The sequence below is a fragment of the Capsicum annuum genome, chromosome 3, assembly GCF_002878395.1.
Source record: "Capsicum annuum cultivar UCD-10X-F1 chromosome 3, UCD10Xv1.1, whole genome shotgun sequence".
Lineage (NCBI taxonomy): Eukaryota > Viridiplantae > Streptophyta > Magnoliopsida > Solanales > Solanaceae > Capsicum > Capsicum annuum.
The window spans coordinates 29,666,024-29,685,265 of record NC_061113.1 but is presented as its reverse complement, the minus strand read 5'-3'; the positions used below and the strand labels follow the sequence as shown (position 1 = coordinate 29,685,265).

The following is a 19,242-nucleotide window of genomic DNA, read 5'->3' as shown; positions in this document are numbered from 1 at the left end:
TAGCCCATTGATTTGGGCTACAAATGATGAGCCCACTATAATAAGCCCAAGATATTGTCATATTTTAGAGGCCCAAATAAGTGTCATGTGTCAAATGACGTGGAATGCCAAGTCAAATGAAGGATCCAATAGGACCATGCCATATGTCAAAATGATGCAACAGGCCCATGAAATAAAAGCCCATAAAAAAGCGTCACATCACTTAAATATGATTGATCAAAGGAAGTCCATATTCATCATGACTCTTCCTTTCCTACAACTATAAATATGGGTCTCATAAGTCATAAAAGGAGACCCGGCCCCCCTCCAGAACTCTAACAAGTAGCAAGAGAAAGCTCGTAGATCAAACGCCACAATTTCTCTAAAAAGCACAAGCATTCAAATCAAGTTCATCAAGATTCAAGATCAAGACCGCAATATTCAAGAACAAGCTCAAAAGCCCTTGAATTCAAGCACAAGTCAAGATCAAATCCCTCAAATCAACAAATCAAGTTCAAATTCATGATCAAGCTTTAAGCCATTGAATTTATATTTGAAAAGGCGAATCAGAGGATTCATAGAGATTGTAACACTCACACATTGAAATCAATAAATTGATTGTTGTTGTATTTTTCTTGTCTCGATTATTTATTTTTCGGCCTCGAGAATTTTACTGTCCAATAATTCCAGTTGAGATTTCAAGTTTAGTTTTCACCTATATTGCTTGAACTCTTCAAAAATGTTATGAATTTGTGTCAGATCGTCCAAAAATATTTATTTATTTGAAAGATTCGACAAAGGTACAACAACTTTTTTAAAATTTCAAGCAACTTAGAACTTCTACCTAACGACCAGTCAATCATAGAGTCTATTGTCATGTCTTAATAACGGAGGGAGCGAGAGTACACTCATATGTTGGTTGTGCAAATAAAAATTCGACATTAGTAGCTGGAGGGACTAAGAAACTAAATGTAAGAATTAGGATCTCTTAATAATATGAAGATTTTTGGTGAAAATCATGCGGGCTTGACTTAATGGACAATATTACACCATGTAAGAGCATCTTTGGGTCGATTGAGCCCAATTGAGCCCAACATCATGATCTATTGTATTTTAATTTAAAGGGAAAAAGACAAAAATAACACCTAACATTAAAATAATACCATAAAAATAGCACTCACAATTAAATATCCACAAAATAGCCACTATTAGTATAAGTCGATACCATTTTCACAATCACCGCTTTATAAAATCCCCCTTATTCTTCAACCCACTTCATTTTTTTCACTCTCTCAAATGGTATAACCTACAAAATACACTCTCAAACTACTAAAATCAAAACATGGAGAACTATTCCTACACTTCTTACCCAGAATCCGGTGACTTTTCTTTTTTTGGGGTAACAAGTCTGAAACTACGTTACAGCTAAAGGTGTTTCCACTCATTTGTTTTTCTTCTAAATTAAACAAACTTTACGAGGAAAGGCTTGTTGGGATTAAAATATTTGAAGAATTTTTGTGATCTTTTATTCCTTGGACAACAGTTTCGGCAATTAAAAGTAGAGTTGACCAAATTGTAGTCTACCTATCCACTTCACTGTCAATTGAAGCTGGGCTTACTTTTGGTTGGGATTGGGTATGCTTGCAAAGACTGTATGGATATATGAACACTGCATATGCATGCATACATTCCCCTTCTATCTTGTTATAGAAGTATATTAATGTGGTATAAAAGAGTATCTATTGGGTACATGATCCCCTCTTTTTTTAAAAAAAAGTGTATCAATGTAATATAAAAGTGTATCAACGTGGTATAAAGTGTATCAATCTAGTATAAAAGAGTATCAATTGAATATATGGACACTGCATATGCATATATTCCCCTTCTATCTTGTTATAAAATTGTATCAATATGGTATAAAAGAGTATCAATTGGGTATAGGATCTCCTCTTTCTTTTCTAAAAAGTGTATCAATGTAGATTAAAAGTGTATCAATATGGTATAAAAGTGTATCAATTGGAAATAGAAACTACATGTGGCCGACTAGGCAAATGGCTAAAAGAGGGAAATAAGTTTAGCCGACTGGTTAAAATTGTCCACCTTTTTAAATTGTGGCCATTTTTTTTAAAAAAAAAGGTCAACCCATGTCCTTTCCCCTAATTTAAACTGCATAAAGAGAAATTTTAAAACCCTTGAATTTGTAAGATTTTATTTAGTGAACACTTAACCTACTAGTTGTCTTAAAACCCCTTTGGGCCGGTTGAGCCCAACATCATGATTTATTGTGTTTTAATTTAAACTGCATAAAGAGAAGTTTTAAAACCCCTTGAATTTGTAAGATTTTATTCAGTGAACACTTAACCTATCGGTTGTCTTAAAACATCCTGAAACTTGTTATTTCAATACATCACGTACCCCCTCGTGGTCCAAAGACCACGATCGTGAAAAACACGTGTGTACATGGTAAAATAATAGCCTATGTCTATGTCCAGTGGATAAATAATATTGGACCCGCTTTCATAGTTATCCTATATCAAAAGTCACTCGCTTTCACTCCCTAAAAACTTTTACGTAAGCTTTTAGTGAAGAAGGGTGAAATTTTTTATTTTTTCTTTGCTTCAAAATAGAGAAAAGTTGAAGCTTTGAGTGAATATTTAATTTTCGGAATTTTCTTCGATTAAGTAAGCTATTATATAAAAAAAAATGTGTTCATTGTTTGTTTTCTTTGTATTAAAATATGAGGTTGTTTTTTCTGATTAGTGTTTCATATTAGATTTCGATTAGGGATTTGATTTAAAGCATAATAATCATATTGAAAGAAAATTATTTTGAGAAATTTTGAAAGTGACGGAGAAGGGAGAATAAATAAGAAGAGAAGAGAGAGATGAGGGCTTTAAAACTATTAAAAAAAAATAAAGAAAACACGTGATTTTTAAGTTTTTTATCGTTGGAATAAGATGATGTGACAAATATTTTCGTCCCTCACACGTCTTCTAGAGTTTGTACTCAGTTTCCGTGCCATATGGACCACGAGGGGAGACTGTACACATTAAAATAACAAGTTCCGAGGGTTTTTAAGACAACCAATAGTTTAGATGTACACTAAATAAAATCTAACAACTTGAGGGTAATTAAAACTTTTCTCAATTGAATATCGATAAGACAGATAATGTCTTTCTGAATCTATTTTTGCAGACTGTCAGCATAAAAACATTTTCGAGTTCTAAGTTCTAACTTTACCATATAATTGTGGATGCAGCGTTAGGTAAATATTCAACACAACAAATGCAGCAACTACAGAAATGAGAGTAGATCATAAAACAAGCTAATGAGTCAGAAGTAATTTTCTTGTTATTTATAAACAAAACAAAAATGTTAGGGATATATTTCTGGACTGAATGACAACGAAGCACATACAGGACATAGGGATCCATGAATCTGAACTGACAAATATGCAATGATACGCCATCAAGAAGTAGTTGATGGCCACAAAGGTATCCAGGTTTTTCGAGTTCTATACCTGAACTACTTTCAGGTGTGCGAGTTTCCAGGCCTACTAGAATTGGGAATTCACAATATTCTACTGTACCAAAAGGTGCAGTACCATTGTACAGTCTATATTCTGGTTATTCAGTCGCACCTCAGAAGGGGAGGTTCATAATACCTATAAAACCATTTTGATCCTAGCTGTCAAGGATAGCTATGATATAAGTAATTAAATCATAGCTCTGTGAACAGTTAATGGATTGATAACAAGTTCTCTCTTTCTGTAAATGAAGTACAATTTTCTTTCTTCAACAAAGTTGCAGCATTCTTCATCACATTTTTCTACTTTGGTTGATATTCTGAGGCATGCTAAGACAAAAATTTAAACACAAAGGTACCGAAAAAGAAATCATCATGAAACAGGATGGATATTGAGGATAGATGTATAAGAAAAGAAACATTGAAGTTGTAGAACAATATCATGTGGTCTTATAACTATTAATAATTCAAATATGGCAATTATCCCTTAGAATTATTACACAAGTTTCCACAACTAATTCAGACTTGATGAATCATTATTTGCAAGAAGTGGAAAAAAATCAGCTGACATTTGTGAAATACATACAAAGGCAACCACAAAATACTTATTGGGAAGAATGTAGTTTATCCTCAATATCAACAAGTGCAGTATGTTTGGAGTCTTTTCCCTTCAAGAAATTAGAGTACCAATATGCAGAAAACTTTGGATATCTAGTTAAGTCTTTGTCATCCAAATCCACATAGTATAAGCCAAATGCCGAACCATATGCGTCAAATAACTCAAAACAGTCTAGGAACGACCACGTGAAGTAGCCTTTCACATTTGATCCATTCCTAAAACATAAAGAGAATATCATGAATATCTAAACATAATTGAGCTAGGTAGCGCTAGAAAAATACACTGTATAACAAGATATTCTGAGTCCCCTTGGTGGAAATGTTCACTGCGGCTATTATCACTTACAAGTCTTTTAGTAGAGCGGGCAAAAAAGACACTTGTGACCAATTAAGCACTAGATTGAAGTGGTGAGATGCTCAAGTGATTGTTATACTCGTTTGAAGAAGAGACTATTTGTGATTTTAATTGACATGTATATATTACGCCTAAAAGTAACTAGAGTTTGTGAGGTAATGTTAAAGCGCATTAGAAATAAACAATGTCATATCTTTAATAACTTCATCTTTCAAATCGAACAAGTCATCCAATTCATGCAAATGTTCCACAGGCCTACATTCTCATAAATAACATGTATTGTGTGAAAAAAAGGGGGCTTACCTCATAGCATCAAGCAAATTCCCAATGTAAGCTTGCAGATATTCCACCCTGCTTGTATCATTTAACGTAGCATTTCGCCTTGTCAATTGACCTGAAAAAATAAATCAGAGCAAACTAAGACTTTCTTACTCTTAAAGAAAAAAAGTCTCTAAATCAACTTTCACGGGCTCAGAAATCCAGAGCATGGGAGGGAGAGAGGGAACCATTTTCATGAATATATATAGGTGGATTGCCATAAGCTTGCTTGAGGTATTCTAATATATCTCCTAGCCCCGGTTGTGTCACTGGATATTCAATCTGAACAAATTGTCAAATGAAAAATTGAATAAACCTAAGCAAGGCAAAGTGCATTGTAGATTCATGTATGTCACAAGACTCACCTGACCTGGTGGAGAATCTTCATCGGTATCTGCAGAAATTTATAAAGTGACATAAAGCACAAGAAAGACATTTAAGTAAAATGTTTTTATGTCACACTAACATATACGAGAGAAAGAAACTGATTGGCATTAGCTTGGTAAAAGAACTGGTGTTGGTTCACTTAACTAGATTATGCAACTATTTAGAAGATTACCTTGAACACCAAGCTTAAGATGACGATTATCATTAAATGGCAATTGAACAGATCAACTAAGGAATTAGTCTTTTATTCTTACATATAATTTCAAATGCTCCATCATCATTGTAGTCCCTGATTTTACTATCAAGGCTGCTGGAGCTATCTTTGACATGTACTGTTTGATAATGGTTCAGGGCTATGAAGTCTATAGCGCCCTTAACTTGCGTAGACTCTTCTCTTGTAAATTTGGGCAATCTAGAGCCGACATTCTTCTTCATTATGTCAGGATAATCGCCAGAAATTAAGGGATTGGCAAACCTGCATTGACAATAGGAATTACACTGACATTTACTTTGTGAATATTCAGTTCATAAGTACTGAAAGTAGGTAAGAGATGCAAATAGGCCAAGAAACTTCTGCATTTACCAGCCTACATAGAAATCATAAACTCGTTGTACTGCAATTATATCAGCTGTCTCATTTGTATAAGGAAGTGGCCGATATGCAAAGAGATTTAATCCCACAAAACCATGTTGAGTTGACTGCAGTGGCACGCACACACTATTAGCAAAAGTTTGGGGCTTTAGCACACTAGTTATTTTACATAATTTGATATGATGTTCAAAGGGGATACCTTGTATTTTCCCCTGTATAGTCTCACGGCAGCTGAATGAGCAAGTAGTATATTATGAGCCACTATGTATGGCTCGGTTGAAGAGTTACCTGTGGAACAGGATTTAATTCCGAAAGGTGGGGAACAGTGATTTGGGGGTGTGAGCCCATTATCATAACCGCCTATGGTGAACACATTGACTTCATTTAAGGTGGTCCAATACAAAACCCTGTCACCAAATTCTTTGAAGCACACATCCGCATAGGCAGCGAAATCATCGCTAAAAGGAAATCACGAACAGTTTTTATGCAACCAGTTAGATGTAAAAGCATATTAGACAAATTATGAACTAAATTAGAAGTACACTTCATCTTACATTATCTTTCGACTCATCCAACCCCCATATTCATCTTGAAGTGCTTGTGGAATATCACTGTGACATAAAGTCGCATGTGGTTGAATTCCTACAAATTAAGGGAAGCCAACCAGACACGTGATATATCATCTATTGACAAGAATTGTTAGTCTTACTAACAAGCGGCATTTAAACTTTCAACTGAAAAAGTAAGAACTAACACATAAGGGAATGTGATTATAACCATGATTGAGGAGCTCATCGATGAGATTGTTGTAATACTGTAACCCTCTAGGATTAATCAGACCTCTTCCATCTACATAGAGATTAAAGAAAAACCGCAAATGAGAAGAAGATAAAGCTTATAATGCCGCCTCATAAGCAAGAAGCAGTTGAATAATAGTGCCTACTGGGAATAAGTCTTGACCACGAAATGGAAAATCTGTACCCTTCCAAACCCATATCAGCCATGAGTTTTACATCTTCCTGCAAATAAACAAGTAGTCTAACTAATAATCAATTACGTGAACTCAAAGTTGAAATTGCCTTCCAGACCTTGTATTTATGGTATGCGTCACAAGATACATCCGCATTGGCTCCTCCATAAATACCTGAAAATACAATCTAGTGTCATTTGGTACTGCAGTTGGAAGGGGGCAAATAACTTGCCTGTCCCGTACCATAATAATCCTTGACAATTATATGTTTAGCAAAGTGAATTGCCATTATAAATCTATAATTTAGCCTGTGAAAACAACCATAATATGCAAGCTAAAAGAAACCATGTTTTCATATTCTGAGATTAGTAAAGTAAACCACAAGGACTAAAGAGAACAAACCAGCATGAGCAAATGTGTCCCAAATGCTAGGCGTCCTTCCATCTTCAAATGCTGCCCCTTCAACCTTTCGATAAACATACTGTTAGAACAATAATGATAATTGTACAAGAAATTCAAAATAAAACTTACTTGGTTTAGAAGCACGATAATACGCTTATTGAAGATAGTTGGAGTCTTTCCCACGAGGAAACAGAAGAACTAGTGACAACTCTATCTTCGGATTCAACTAAGGCACAAAACAAGTAGCATTCAAGAATGTTGCTCTTCTATTCTTGAATTGGTGATTTCACCATTTGATCAATGTCTCTCAAGTATTTTTCAAGGGGAAAGTAGTTTTGAGTGCTTATCTTTTCTAAACAAAAGAAACACTATTTATAGGGTAAAATGTTTATGCAAGTGAAAAGTATTAATTAAGCAATAGTTAATAGGTTCATGAACAAAAATTGTCTTTCTTTCAAGTTTTAAGAACCTAAAACGTAAATGAATTTACAATTGTTAGTGCATTTGTAACTCAAGATTCATTTGTTTCAATTGTAATTTCATATTCATTTTCTTTGTAACTCAAAATGCATTTGTTTCAATATTAATTGAAACATAAAAAACTTTTAACCGATGCACTTGTTCCAAAAAATTGATTTAAACATAAACTTCAGTAATAACAATCCCCCATTTGTTTCAAGAAATTTTATCTTTAAGAAACAAAATTCTTTTGAGATGTTAATCTAGCAACATGCATCAATAATAGTGTCTTTTGAACTTGAACCATTAGCTAGTGAAGACTTTCTAAATCATTGACTACTTAGTGAACAAATCTTGAACTAAGTGGTTCATTGAATGAAGTAGAAAAATACTCCATGCATATTGCTATGTTCCAGTGAAAATCAAAATCCTTTGACACCTTACGGCCATGTGTCCCGAATCCTTTTAGTTAAATGCTTTAAGATTTCCCTGTTAAAATCTTATTGAAGCGGCCTCCACTTCGCACTTAGTGCGGTGAATTCATCAAGAGTAACTTTGCATACTCCGACTAAGTAGTCTATGAATTTCATTAAGAGAAATTAATCTCATCCTCCTTTACATCAAAATCGGTGTATAGACTTAATAAGAGAATATAATCTCATTCTTTTCTTTTGTAGGAATACTGTCAAATCTATCAAGAGTGTTATTATTTACTCCAACCGATATCGATCTTATAGATTTATCAAGAGAAAAAATCTCAACTTATGCACATCTACTCATTCTCTAGGGAAAAAGAAAATTTTATTGATGTGCTTCACAATTGTAACTTTACTTGTTTTTCCCTTTGAACCTAAGATTACATCATTAGATAGGGTTACCATAAAGTACAATCAACCTACAACAGGCTTTATTTCCACTCATTACAAGTTTATACCACCAATTCCTTGCCTAACCCTTTAGACAAAGGATCTGCTAAATTGAGTTTGGACTTCACATATGGAAGCGACATTATGCCATTCTCCAATAATATTCTCACATGATTATGTTTGAGACGAACTTTTCTTGACTTGCCATTGTAACAATCACTTGAAGCCCGAAATATAGCAACTTTACTATCACAATATATAGTCAAAGGTGGTATTGGCTTACCCCATAATGGAATATCTATCAGCATACTCCGCAGCCAATCAACTTCTTCTTCAGCAGAAGACATAGCGATAAATTTTGACTCCATGGTTAAGTGAGCAATACATGTCTACTTCTTTGATCTCCAAGATATTGCTGCTCCAGTCAAAGTGAAAATCCAAGCAGTAATAGATTAAGAGTTATTCAGATCAGAATTCCAAGTAGCATCACTATAATCTTCAAGAATTGTCAGAAAGGTAGAATAATATAGGCCAACATTAATTGTACCCTTCAGATACCTTAAAATACGAATTAAGGCATTCCAATGCTTAACTCCAGGGCTACCAGTAAACTTGCTCAAAGTTTCTACTGTATAACCAATATCTGTCCTAGTACAATGCATGGCATACATAAGACTCCCAACAATCTGAGAATATGTCAATTGATCAAGAATATCACCAGAGTTTTGTACTAGTTTGATGCTAGGATCAAATGATGTAAGAGCAGGCTTGTCGTCAAAATGACCAAACTTCTTTAGAACCTTCTCAATATAACTTGATTGAGTAAGAGTCAAACCACTTGTCGATCTTACAATTTTGATGCCTAAAATTACATCATCTTCTCCAAGATCTTTCATTTCAAACTGAGAAGCAAGAAAATATTTTGTTTCTTTGACTCTTTCGATAGCAGTTCCAAAGATCAACATGTCATCTACATAAAGACATATTATAACACTAGAATTTTCTTAAAATTTACTAAATATGCAGATATTTCCACCATTGATTATGTAGCCACTAGAAATCATAACTTTTCTAAATTTACCATGCCATTATTTTAGAGCTTGTTTTAATCCATAAAGAGATTTAAGAAGCTTACAAACTTTACGTTCTTGAACAGGATTGACAAATCCTTCTGGTTGTTTCATGTAGACTTCTTCGTCTAGCTCTCCATTCAGGAATGCAGTTTTCACATCCATCTGATGAATCACAAGATCATAAATTGTTGCTAGAGCAATCAAGAGACGAATAGAGGTCATCCGAGCTACAGGTGCAAAAGTATCAAAATAATCAATATCTTTCAATTGAGTAAAGCCTTTAGCTACCAAACGAGCTTTGTACTTATCTAAAGTACCATCGAATTTCATTTTCTTCCTAAAAATCCATCGGCAACCAATTGGTTTACATCCAGGAGGAAGATATGACAATATCCATGTATTATTAGATAATATAGAATGCATTTCATCGTCAATGGCTTCACGCCAAAATGCAGCATCATGTGAAGACATAGCTTCAGCATAACTTTCAAGATCCTTTTCAACCAAATAAGCTTGAAAATCAGGTTCAAAGTCTTTTGATTTGGTTGATCTTGAACTACATCCTGGTTAAATTTCTTCTAATAGCTTAACTATTTTCCTTTTAAGAGGAGAAATAGAAGAACTTGAATCTTGTTCAAAAAAATCTTTTTTCTTAGGATATATATGCTAAAAAAGTTAGCATATAAAGATTCAACAATTGTGTGAGGACTTGGGGTCTCAAGATTTAAAAATCTATAAGCCTTACTGGTTTGTGAATAACCAATAAACACACAATCTACTTCTCTATAGCCAATCTTGGTTAAATGTTGATTTGGTAATCGAACAAGAGCCAAGCAACCCCATACTTTAAAATAATTTATATTTGGTTTTCGATTATTCCAAAGTTCATATAGAGATGCATCATAATTTCTGGAAGTAATTCTATTCAAAATATGGCATGCTGAAAGCAAGGCTTCAGTCCATAAATTTTCAGATATATCAAATCCATAAAGTATAGAATTAACCATTTCTATGAAAGTCCTATTTTTCTTTCTGCTACACCATTTTGTTGTGGTGTATAGGACATGGTCAATTGTTTTTCAATGCCTTCTCACTCACAAAAATTAATACAATCTAACTTTAAGTACTCTCCACCTCTATCAGACCTAATTGACTTAATTTTCACACTCAATTTATTTTCAACTTCTGCTTTATATGTTTTGAAAGTTTCAAATGTTTTATCTTTTGTTTTCAATGGAAAGACATAAGTATATCTTGAGTAGTCGTCAATAAAAGTGATAAAATACCTTTTTTCCTGACGTGACAAATAATCCATCTCACAAATGTCAGTGTGGATTAATTGCAAAAGTGTGGAAGTCCTTTCAACTGTCTTAAAGGGCTTCTTCGTAATCTTGCATTTACTACAAGTAAGACACTTAGTAGTATGATTCTTTCCACAATCTTTGATTAATCCATTATTCACCCTAAGTTGAATGGATCTAAAATTCACATGTCCCAGACATTCATGCCATAAGTCCAGAGACTCCACAAGATAAGTAGAAATATTTTCATTTTCAATATTAAGTTTAAACATTCCATTTGCAACATAACCTTTTCCAACAAACATGCCATTTTTAGTTAAAATAAACTTATTTGCCTCAAAAATCATTTTAAAATCATGCTTCGAAAGAAGCATACCTGACACCAAGTTCTTTCGAATATCAGGAACATGCAATACGTCCATCAATGTAACTATCTTTTCGGAAGTAAACTTCAGTTCAACATTTCCTTTTCCCACAACTTTAGTAGAGGAGGAGTTTCCCATATATACAATTTTACCATCCCCCACTAATTCATAAGTCTTGAAAGAATTTTGGTTAACTGATATGTGACGAGTTGCGCCGGTCCGCTACAAATTCTTCTGTGACCATTGCCATAAGATCATCTTTTTTATTTTTATATATTTTTTCTTTCTTCTTTTTGACTTTGAGAATTCTACAATCATGCGCATAGTGACCAACTTTGTGACAATGATAGCATTCACCAGATTTAAAATTGGCACCATTACGCTTGAAATTTGTAGTCTTCTTTGCCTTTGAAAAATTCTTATTTTCTGGTTCCTTCTTGTTTGATTTTTTTTCAACCATATGAGCTTTCATGACAAGTTCCTTCAAACTATTATTATCGTGCCATCGTGTCTCTTATTCAATTTGCAAGTGTTGCAACAATTGTTCAAGAGTCGAACCTTCCTTTTTATGTAAGAGTTTGCTTTGGTACTCTTTCCAAGATGGAGGAAGTTTTGATACAATAGCACCAACATGAAAGTTTTCATCACGGGCAATTCCAGATATAGCAATTTTATTAGCTATAAGTTGGAATTCTTGTACTTGTTCAATGATTGACTTGTCATCAACCATTTTGAACTCCATATAATTTGAAATGAGAAATTTCTTAGAACTCGCCTCTTCTGCTAAATAAATAGCTTGAAGAGTGTCCCATATCTCTTTAGCATATTTGCATTTAACATAATATTGCTCATAATATTTGTTGGACATTCCTCCAAGCATATAATTCTTGCACAAATAATCATCATATTGCCATTTGGCAATTTGTTCTTTAATCAAAGTAGCCTCGTCAGATGCTACCTCAGAACTAAGAGCATTAGGACAAGGTTCTTCAAGAACGTATGTCAACTTTAATCGTCTTAAAAAGAATTTCATCTTTCCACACCATCTAGGAAAGTCTTTGCCATCAAATATTTCAAAATTAGGATTAGGCAAAGATGGAATACTATTTGATATTGATGTAGAAGTCATAGAGACAACTATCTTCAAATTGTTAGAACAATAATGACAATTGTACAAGAAATTCAAAATAAAACTTGCCTGGCTTAGAGGCACGAAAATACGCTTCTTGAAGATATTTGGAGTCTCTCCTATGAGGAAACGGAAGAACTAGTGACAACTCTATCTTCGGAATTCAACTAAGCCATAAAACAAGTAGCATTCAAGAATGTTGTTCTTCTATTCTTGAATTGGTGATTTCACCATTTGATCAATGTCTCTCAAGTGTTTTTCAAGGGAAAAGTAGTTTTGAGTGCTTATCTTTTCTAAACAAAAGAAACACTATTTATAAGATAAAATTTTTCACGCAAGTAAAAAGTATTAATTAAGCAATAGTTAATAGGTTCATGAACAAAAATTGTCTTTCTTTCAAGTTTCAAGAACCTAAAACGTAAATGAATTTACAATTGTTAATGCATTTGTAGCTCAAGATGCATTTGTTTCGATTGTAATTTCACATTCATTTTTTTTATAACTCAAAATGCATTTGTTTCAATATTAATTGAAACATAAAAAACTTTTAACCGATGCACTTGTTCCAAAAAATTGATTGAAACATAAACTTCAGTAATAACAAATACTACATAGTTTAGCATACACTTTATACCGTATTTTCTAATCAGTAATCAACACTATACATCCGTATGGAAACGGATGTATGTGCAAATATAATTTTTAGTTATCTACAATTTAATGAAAACAGCCTCTGCAGGGTAAAGTTGTGTACAATAGACCAGCGGGAGTTTATTGCACTGGACTTCCTTTTACAATTTAATGAAATTTCAGATCAACATTAAATGTGTGTCTACTCACGCTATTATGAATTTTTATAGAAATAAGTATAATTAGACCCATTATAACAGGTATCACAGACAATTATTTGCATTTAACAATTCTACATATTCCATTGACTAGAAGCTCCCGTGGAATTCATTAAAGAAATGTTTCCAGTAAAAAATGTTTGTTTTTGCATATCCATATTATTTTTCCAAGACAATCCCGTGATACATATAATGTAGAAGAATATGTGAGTGATTCATAAAACATCTGTTTCCTTTATCAAGGTTCAACCAATTGATATGTCTCCTCAAATAATTGAAATTCAATATCTTGATTCGATTTTCAGGAACTAATTAAGTTCTTCTACCAAACCTTGATCAATGACTTCTAAATTATTAGATTGTGTAGGTTTAATTTATGCTACAAGCAAAATCATGTCTATGATTTTAATCTATAATTTGGTGGATTTAATCTTTAAGATTTTACTAGATTATGGGTTCAAAACACAATAAGTTTTAAAACTTTAGTAACTTTTCACATAACATATATAGTTATATTCAGTGTGAAAAACGTATTAAGTTGATTGAATGTTACATTGACATAGAGGGGGATACAGAGTGACCAGCTGATGCAACTCTGTATAACGCCTCACTACAACTTTAATTTTAAAATTGATTAACGGCTAAGCAACTTCACAATCTAAGATTACCTTAATAGCTGACCTTACTTTGGAACCTTAGCCTCGCTTTCTTTATAGTTTTCTAGTTTGACTAAGTCACTTCGTAATCTCAACTTACTTTTTTTCTTAGTGTAGCATAGGCCTTTGCCAAAGGCTCATCCAAACCCCGTTTGGCAAAAAATTACATTGTTTATCCATATTTAAAATTATTTTATTAATAGACCTATACTAATCCTCCTAGTCAAACACTTAGTGAGAATAAACTGGATATATTGTTGTTGTTGCTGTTGTACAGTAAATGTTGAGTCCATTTGGCTTCTTCCTATGTTTGCTTATTCATTTTTTGAACCCCTAAAATTGAAATTTTTTGCTCCACCAATGAGAGAGACGTAATGGATTCATCTGAATGGTTCATGGAATATAAATTTATGTGTAAAATTTCATAAAATTTGCAATAAATACTCTAGTAAATTTCATCCATGGTGACTTAACTTTGTGTCTATTACACAAAAGTCATTTTTCTTTCATTCATTACATAAAACTCATTTTACTTTGTTCCAACCATCACAAAAGTCACTATGACCGGATTTTATAATAATTCCACCAGAAAAATGATGTGGCAACTAATTAGTTCTTAATTTTAATTTAAGATAATATAATATATTACCCATATCTTGACTCTTTTTATATGTGTCCAACCCAATTTTTCTTATGGAAAAATTACAGAAACTAGCATCCTTAAGACTATAATTACAATAAATAGCAATACTTTTTCAAAATTATAACTTATAGTAAAAGTAGCAATATTTTACCCACTTCATAGTAACAGAAGAATATGTATTTTCCAGTTGTGCATATGTATTTATGAGTAATACATATATATTTGTATATATATTTATATAGCAACATTTTACTTAAATACAAAATACAATTTGCTACTTTTCGTAATTATGAAACTGTTGCTATAAAAGTTATAATTAAGGCTACAGAGTTGCTATTTCTGAAATTTTTCCTTTTCTTATTAATTAAATAATGAAAGAATACTATTTTTTTAATAAATTAGGCTACCTAGTGAAGACTATTTTCATAAAAAAATTTGGTTGATGTTTTTATGAAACTAAAATTATACTTATATACAAGGGAGGATATCAAAATTTGGTAGTCCTCACAATGACATTATGGGAGTTTTAATTTTCTTAAAATCCTCTAAAATTATGACATGTAGTTCATCTGATTATGGTAATTTTAACTTTTTAAAAAGACATAATACATAAATATGATCGTAAACTTGACACCAAATCATAACTTTGATCTTAAATTTTGATAGTGCACAAATAGAACCTTTAACTATTCAAAACCTGAACAAATATGACCTCCGATTTTGCAATCCCCATGCGTGAGTTTCACTTGCGCCTACGTGGAAAGGTAATCGAATCACACGACGTCACGTTATTAAAAGGACTGATATGGCATGATAACGTGGTTTCAATTAAAACGGCGTTGTTTTGCATCGTTATTATTATTATTATTATTTTACTACTACTACTTCTACATATTACGTACTATTACTATTTCTACAATATTTTAATAAAGTTTTCATCTTAATAACGTTTTATTAATAACGTTAATTTAATAATATTTTAATAACGTTAATTTGATAATGTTAGTTTAATAACATTTTAATAACTTTAAGTTAATAATATTTTAATAACATTAATTTAATAATATTTTAATAGCATTAATTTAATAACGTTTTATTAATAATGTTTTAAAAACTTTAATTTAATAGCATTTAATTAATAATGTTTTAATAACGTTAGTTTAATAACATTTTAATAACGTTAATTTCATAATATTTTAATAACGTTAATTTAATAACGTTAGTTTAAAAATATTTTAATAACGTTAATTTAATAATATTTCAATAACTTTAATTTAATAATATTTTAATAACGTTAATTTAATAAAGTTTTATTAAACTATAATTTTTTTAATTTATTAATAGTATAGTTTTATCTTTGAGCTGAAAATAATGAAAAAATAATAGTGAAAAGTCATTCAAATATATAAAAAGGAATTAGTAAGGGCATAATAGTCATTTTATCTTTTTTTAATTGTTGGAACACTCCCATTTTTAGCCCGACATGCCCAATTTTGCGTGTACAACACGCGTTTTGCCACATCAGATTAGAGGTCATATTTGTGCAGTTTTGAATAGTTAAAGATCATATTTGTGTACTATCAAAGTTTAAAGTCAAAGTTATAATTTGGTATCAAGTTTAGGGTCATATTTATGTATTATGCCTTTTAAAAATCTTCTAAAATTGTGACATGTGGTTGGTTAATTACTTTTCTCATCTAAAATTACTACATGAAGTTGATAAAATTACTTTTCATCCACTAAAATTGTGACATGTTATTGATAAAATTACTTTTCTCTCTTTAAACTTGTGACGTGTAGTTGATAGAATTATTTTTTTCATACATTTCTTGCCACTTGGGCCTTTGCATTCGATATATCATAATAATATAATAAACTACTTTGTTTATTGATTTTGTCTTTGTACTTTTAACTGTTTGACTAATCGATTAATTCTCTTAGAAGTTTTATTATAATATTCAGTTTTTGATAAATCACATATTGTTTAATTAATTCAATTGATAAATATAAAAATTTAATATCCAATAATCTATTTATTAAATTACATATATTTTATGATTTTTATTAACACAACTATCACTAATATTATTTGTATAAATTTTGATAATACTTATATGATGAAAAAATTAAAAAGGTTTTATTTTAAAACTATCTTTAGCATGTTGATAATCTTCAAAGAATTAAAATAATCTTAGAAAAATATTACGTGTTTTGAAGAATTTATCTTGTTTATTACTGTTTTTTGTTGCACCTTTTTGGCACATGAATGCAATATTATGAAATATTGAACAAAAATATCAATCAAATTTTTTTTTATGAAAATAGTCTTCATTATGTAGCCTAATCTATTAAGAAATTGATATTCCTCCATTATATAATCCATAAGGAAAATTAGGTTGGACACATATATATATATATAAAAAGACCAAGATATGAGTAATATATTATATTTTCTTAAATTAAAATTATGAACTAATTAAGATTGTCACATTATTTTTACGGTGGGATAATTGTAAAATCCGACCATGGTGACTTTTGTGACGGCCGGAGAAAAGTAAAATGACTTTTGTGATGGTCGGAGCAAAGTAAAATGACTTTTCTGTAATGAATGAAAGAAAAATGACTTTTGCGTAATAAACACAAAGTTAAGTTACCATAGATGAAATTTACTCATAAACACTCCCTCTGTTTTAATTTACTTGTCACATTTTAACTTGACACATCTATTAGCAAAGCAATGATTGGTATACCGACTTTACCATATTACCCCTGTTAATTGAGATTTAGTAGTAATATGTACTCCATTCATTCCAAAAAATTGAATTGTTGGGGGTATGACATACCTTTTGAGAAAAATCTTTTAGGACATAAATTATAAGTTATTTTAACTATTACCTTTTTAATTGTTCTTAAATTACTTCCTAGAAAATGTGAAGTGCTTAAAAACCTCATAAAATGAAAGGATAAAATTAGAAGAAATTTCTAACATATCTCTTGAAGAATCAATAATTCATTTATTTTGAACATTGAAAAATAGCTCAACAATTCATTTTATTTTAGAATGGAGGGAGTGGTGAAAAATGATTTGTAGAATAAATAACTAAATTCAGGATAAAACATGAAAAAAAATTATCTTTTCTTAATTTATCAAAAATGACAAATAAAAATAAAGATCAAATTAGGAAAATAATAATAACAAGTAATAAATACAAATACTGACTTGATAAGCAGAAGAACCTGCGCCGAAAACGAAAGTATCAGGGAAGTCTGTTCTTCGGACATCATCAACACCAGAAACTACAACCGGCAAGTCCGCCACAACAGCTACAATAATCAAAACAAGCAGTGTTGCCTTGAAGAGATCTTCCAGCTGCTTCACCACCAGCATTGTGTCTAATTTGTGCGTTGACTGATCTGCTGTTGGACATCTTAATATATTATATTTGCTTGCTCACGTGCTTTCCCAAAATTTCAAATTTTCGAAGTTGAATAGTATTTACTTTACAAGTGGAAATGGATTCCTCCTCTCAATTTTTCCTCACTCCAATTTCTCCAAGTTCTTGCTTGAATTAAAAATATATGTCATAATTTAAAATTAATAATTGAAATTTAATTAGTTTAATTGAAATCCTAATCATAGTTATATATACTTCCATATATTTTAGTTATACTAGGTTAACCGCACGTGCCTCGCACGTGTAATCTTTGCTTATTTAAAATTAAACGATTTTGTTTATTGCGAATATTTGTAATAAAGTGCAAAATGTTCATGTCACTTTTCGAAAATCCTTCACACTTTAATATATAATAACGTAAACATAACATATATTTTATTGTAAGCTCATATATATTTTATCATCACAAGTTTCAAGTGATTAATGGATTGTTACTTTTTGTATATTATGCAGTATCTCTTTTCCTTGTTGTTAGAGGCTAAAAGAAACGGATCGATTTGAACCATATTTGTAGTACGATTAAATTTGTTTTACTTTTTCTATATTTAATTTTTTTAAAAAAAACGTTAAATCATTAGAAAATCTTTTATTCTTACTTCAAACTTAAAAATTTGGCACTTCTTATATTTTTCTTACTTTAACGCTTTCATATTTATTTCTATATTTTTCAAATCTTCTTAAAATCAATTTTAGTTGATTTAGAATTTTTAAACCAATGAAAAATGTATTAGTTGTCATCAATTCTAATAAGAAAAGATTCTACTATAAATATTTAATTAATTTTCAACTCTTAAATATTAGAAAAATAATAAAAAGACGATCTTGTCTAAATCAAAGACTTTTAATAAAGGACAAAAAGTTGAAATCACATTTTTAAGGCCATTCACACTTTTATTTATTTTATTTCATATTTACGATATTATATTAAGTGTACATCATTCTAAACATTTTTCTTTCTTTATATTTATCATGATATCTTTTAAAAATGACGTGCAACATCAAATATCTTTAACGCTCTTTATTGAGTTGGCTGTAATATTGTGATGTTTATATGGCTTTACAAGATTATTTGGTACTTGGAGCATTAATTACTGGTAAGCATCTATTTTTTGGTGCTATATGTATCAATCATTCTATACGTATACTATTTAGAATATCATCTTCTTCCTTCAATAGATGTACCTTTCAGGCTATTTGATAGTATATTTATCTCAATTTTAGTTGTATCTCGCATCAACTATTTTAAAGCAAATACAAATTATACTTTTTTCACAACCTAATTTTATCCTTTTCTCACAACC

General features: G+C 31.1%; 1 protein-coding gene across 2 annotated transcripts; it reads right to left on the bottom strand.

The window, feature by feature from the left end:
- Positions 1-3,931: 3,931 nt before the first annotated feature.
- On the bottom strand, positions 3,932-18,012 carry LOC107854421 (beta-glucosidase 11). Of its 2 annotated transcripts, none has more exons than XM_016699435.2 (13): positions 17,707-18,012; positions 7,147-7,210; positions 6,863-6,918; positions 6,718-6,793; positions 6,552-6,623; positions 6,329-6,416; positions 5,974-6,232; positions 5,766-5,881; positions 5,437-5,657; positions 5,161-5,189; positions 4,984-5,077; positions 4,781-4,871; positions 3,932-4,338 (listed from the first exon to the last, which is right to left on the bottom strand). In XM_016699435.2, the coding sequence occupies exons 1-13, from the start codon at positions 17,872-17,874 to the stop codon at positions 4,110-4,112; spliced, it is 1,563 nt and encodes a 520-aa protein (XP_016554921.1). In that variant the 5' UTR covers positions 17,875-18,012; the 3' UTR covers positions 3,932-4,109. The 2 variants fall into 2 exon arrangements, with proteins under 2 accessions (XP_016554921.1, XP_047265208.1); XM_047409252.1 differs by lacking the exon at positions 17,707-18,012 and adding an exon at positions 8,755-14,632.
- Between the last annotated feature and the right edge of the window lie 1,230 nt (positions 18,013-19,242).

Bases quoted from the DNA above. Each gene is read 5' to 3' on its own strand.
- LOC107854421 (XM_016699435.2), bottom strand. From the start codon at position 17,874: ATGCTGGTGGTGAAGCAGCTGGAAGATCTCTTCAAGGCAACACTGCTT. The intron at 6,417-6,551 runs GTTATAATCACA...CTTAATTTGTAG, and splicing joins CGATGAGCTCCTCAATCATG to GAATTCAACCACATGCGACT. The intron at 5,882-5,973 runs GTATCCCCTTTG...GTGCCACTGCAG, and splicing joins TATACAGGGGAAAATACAAG to TCAACTCAACATGGTTTTGT.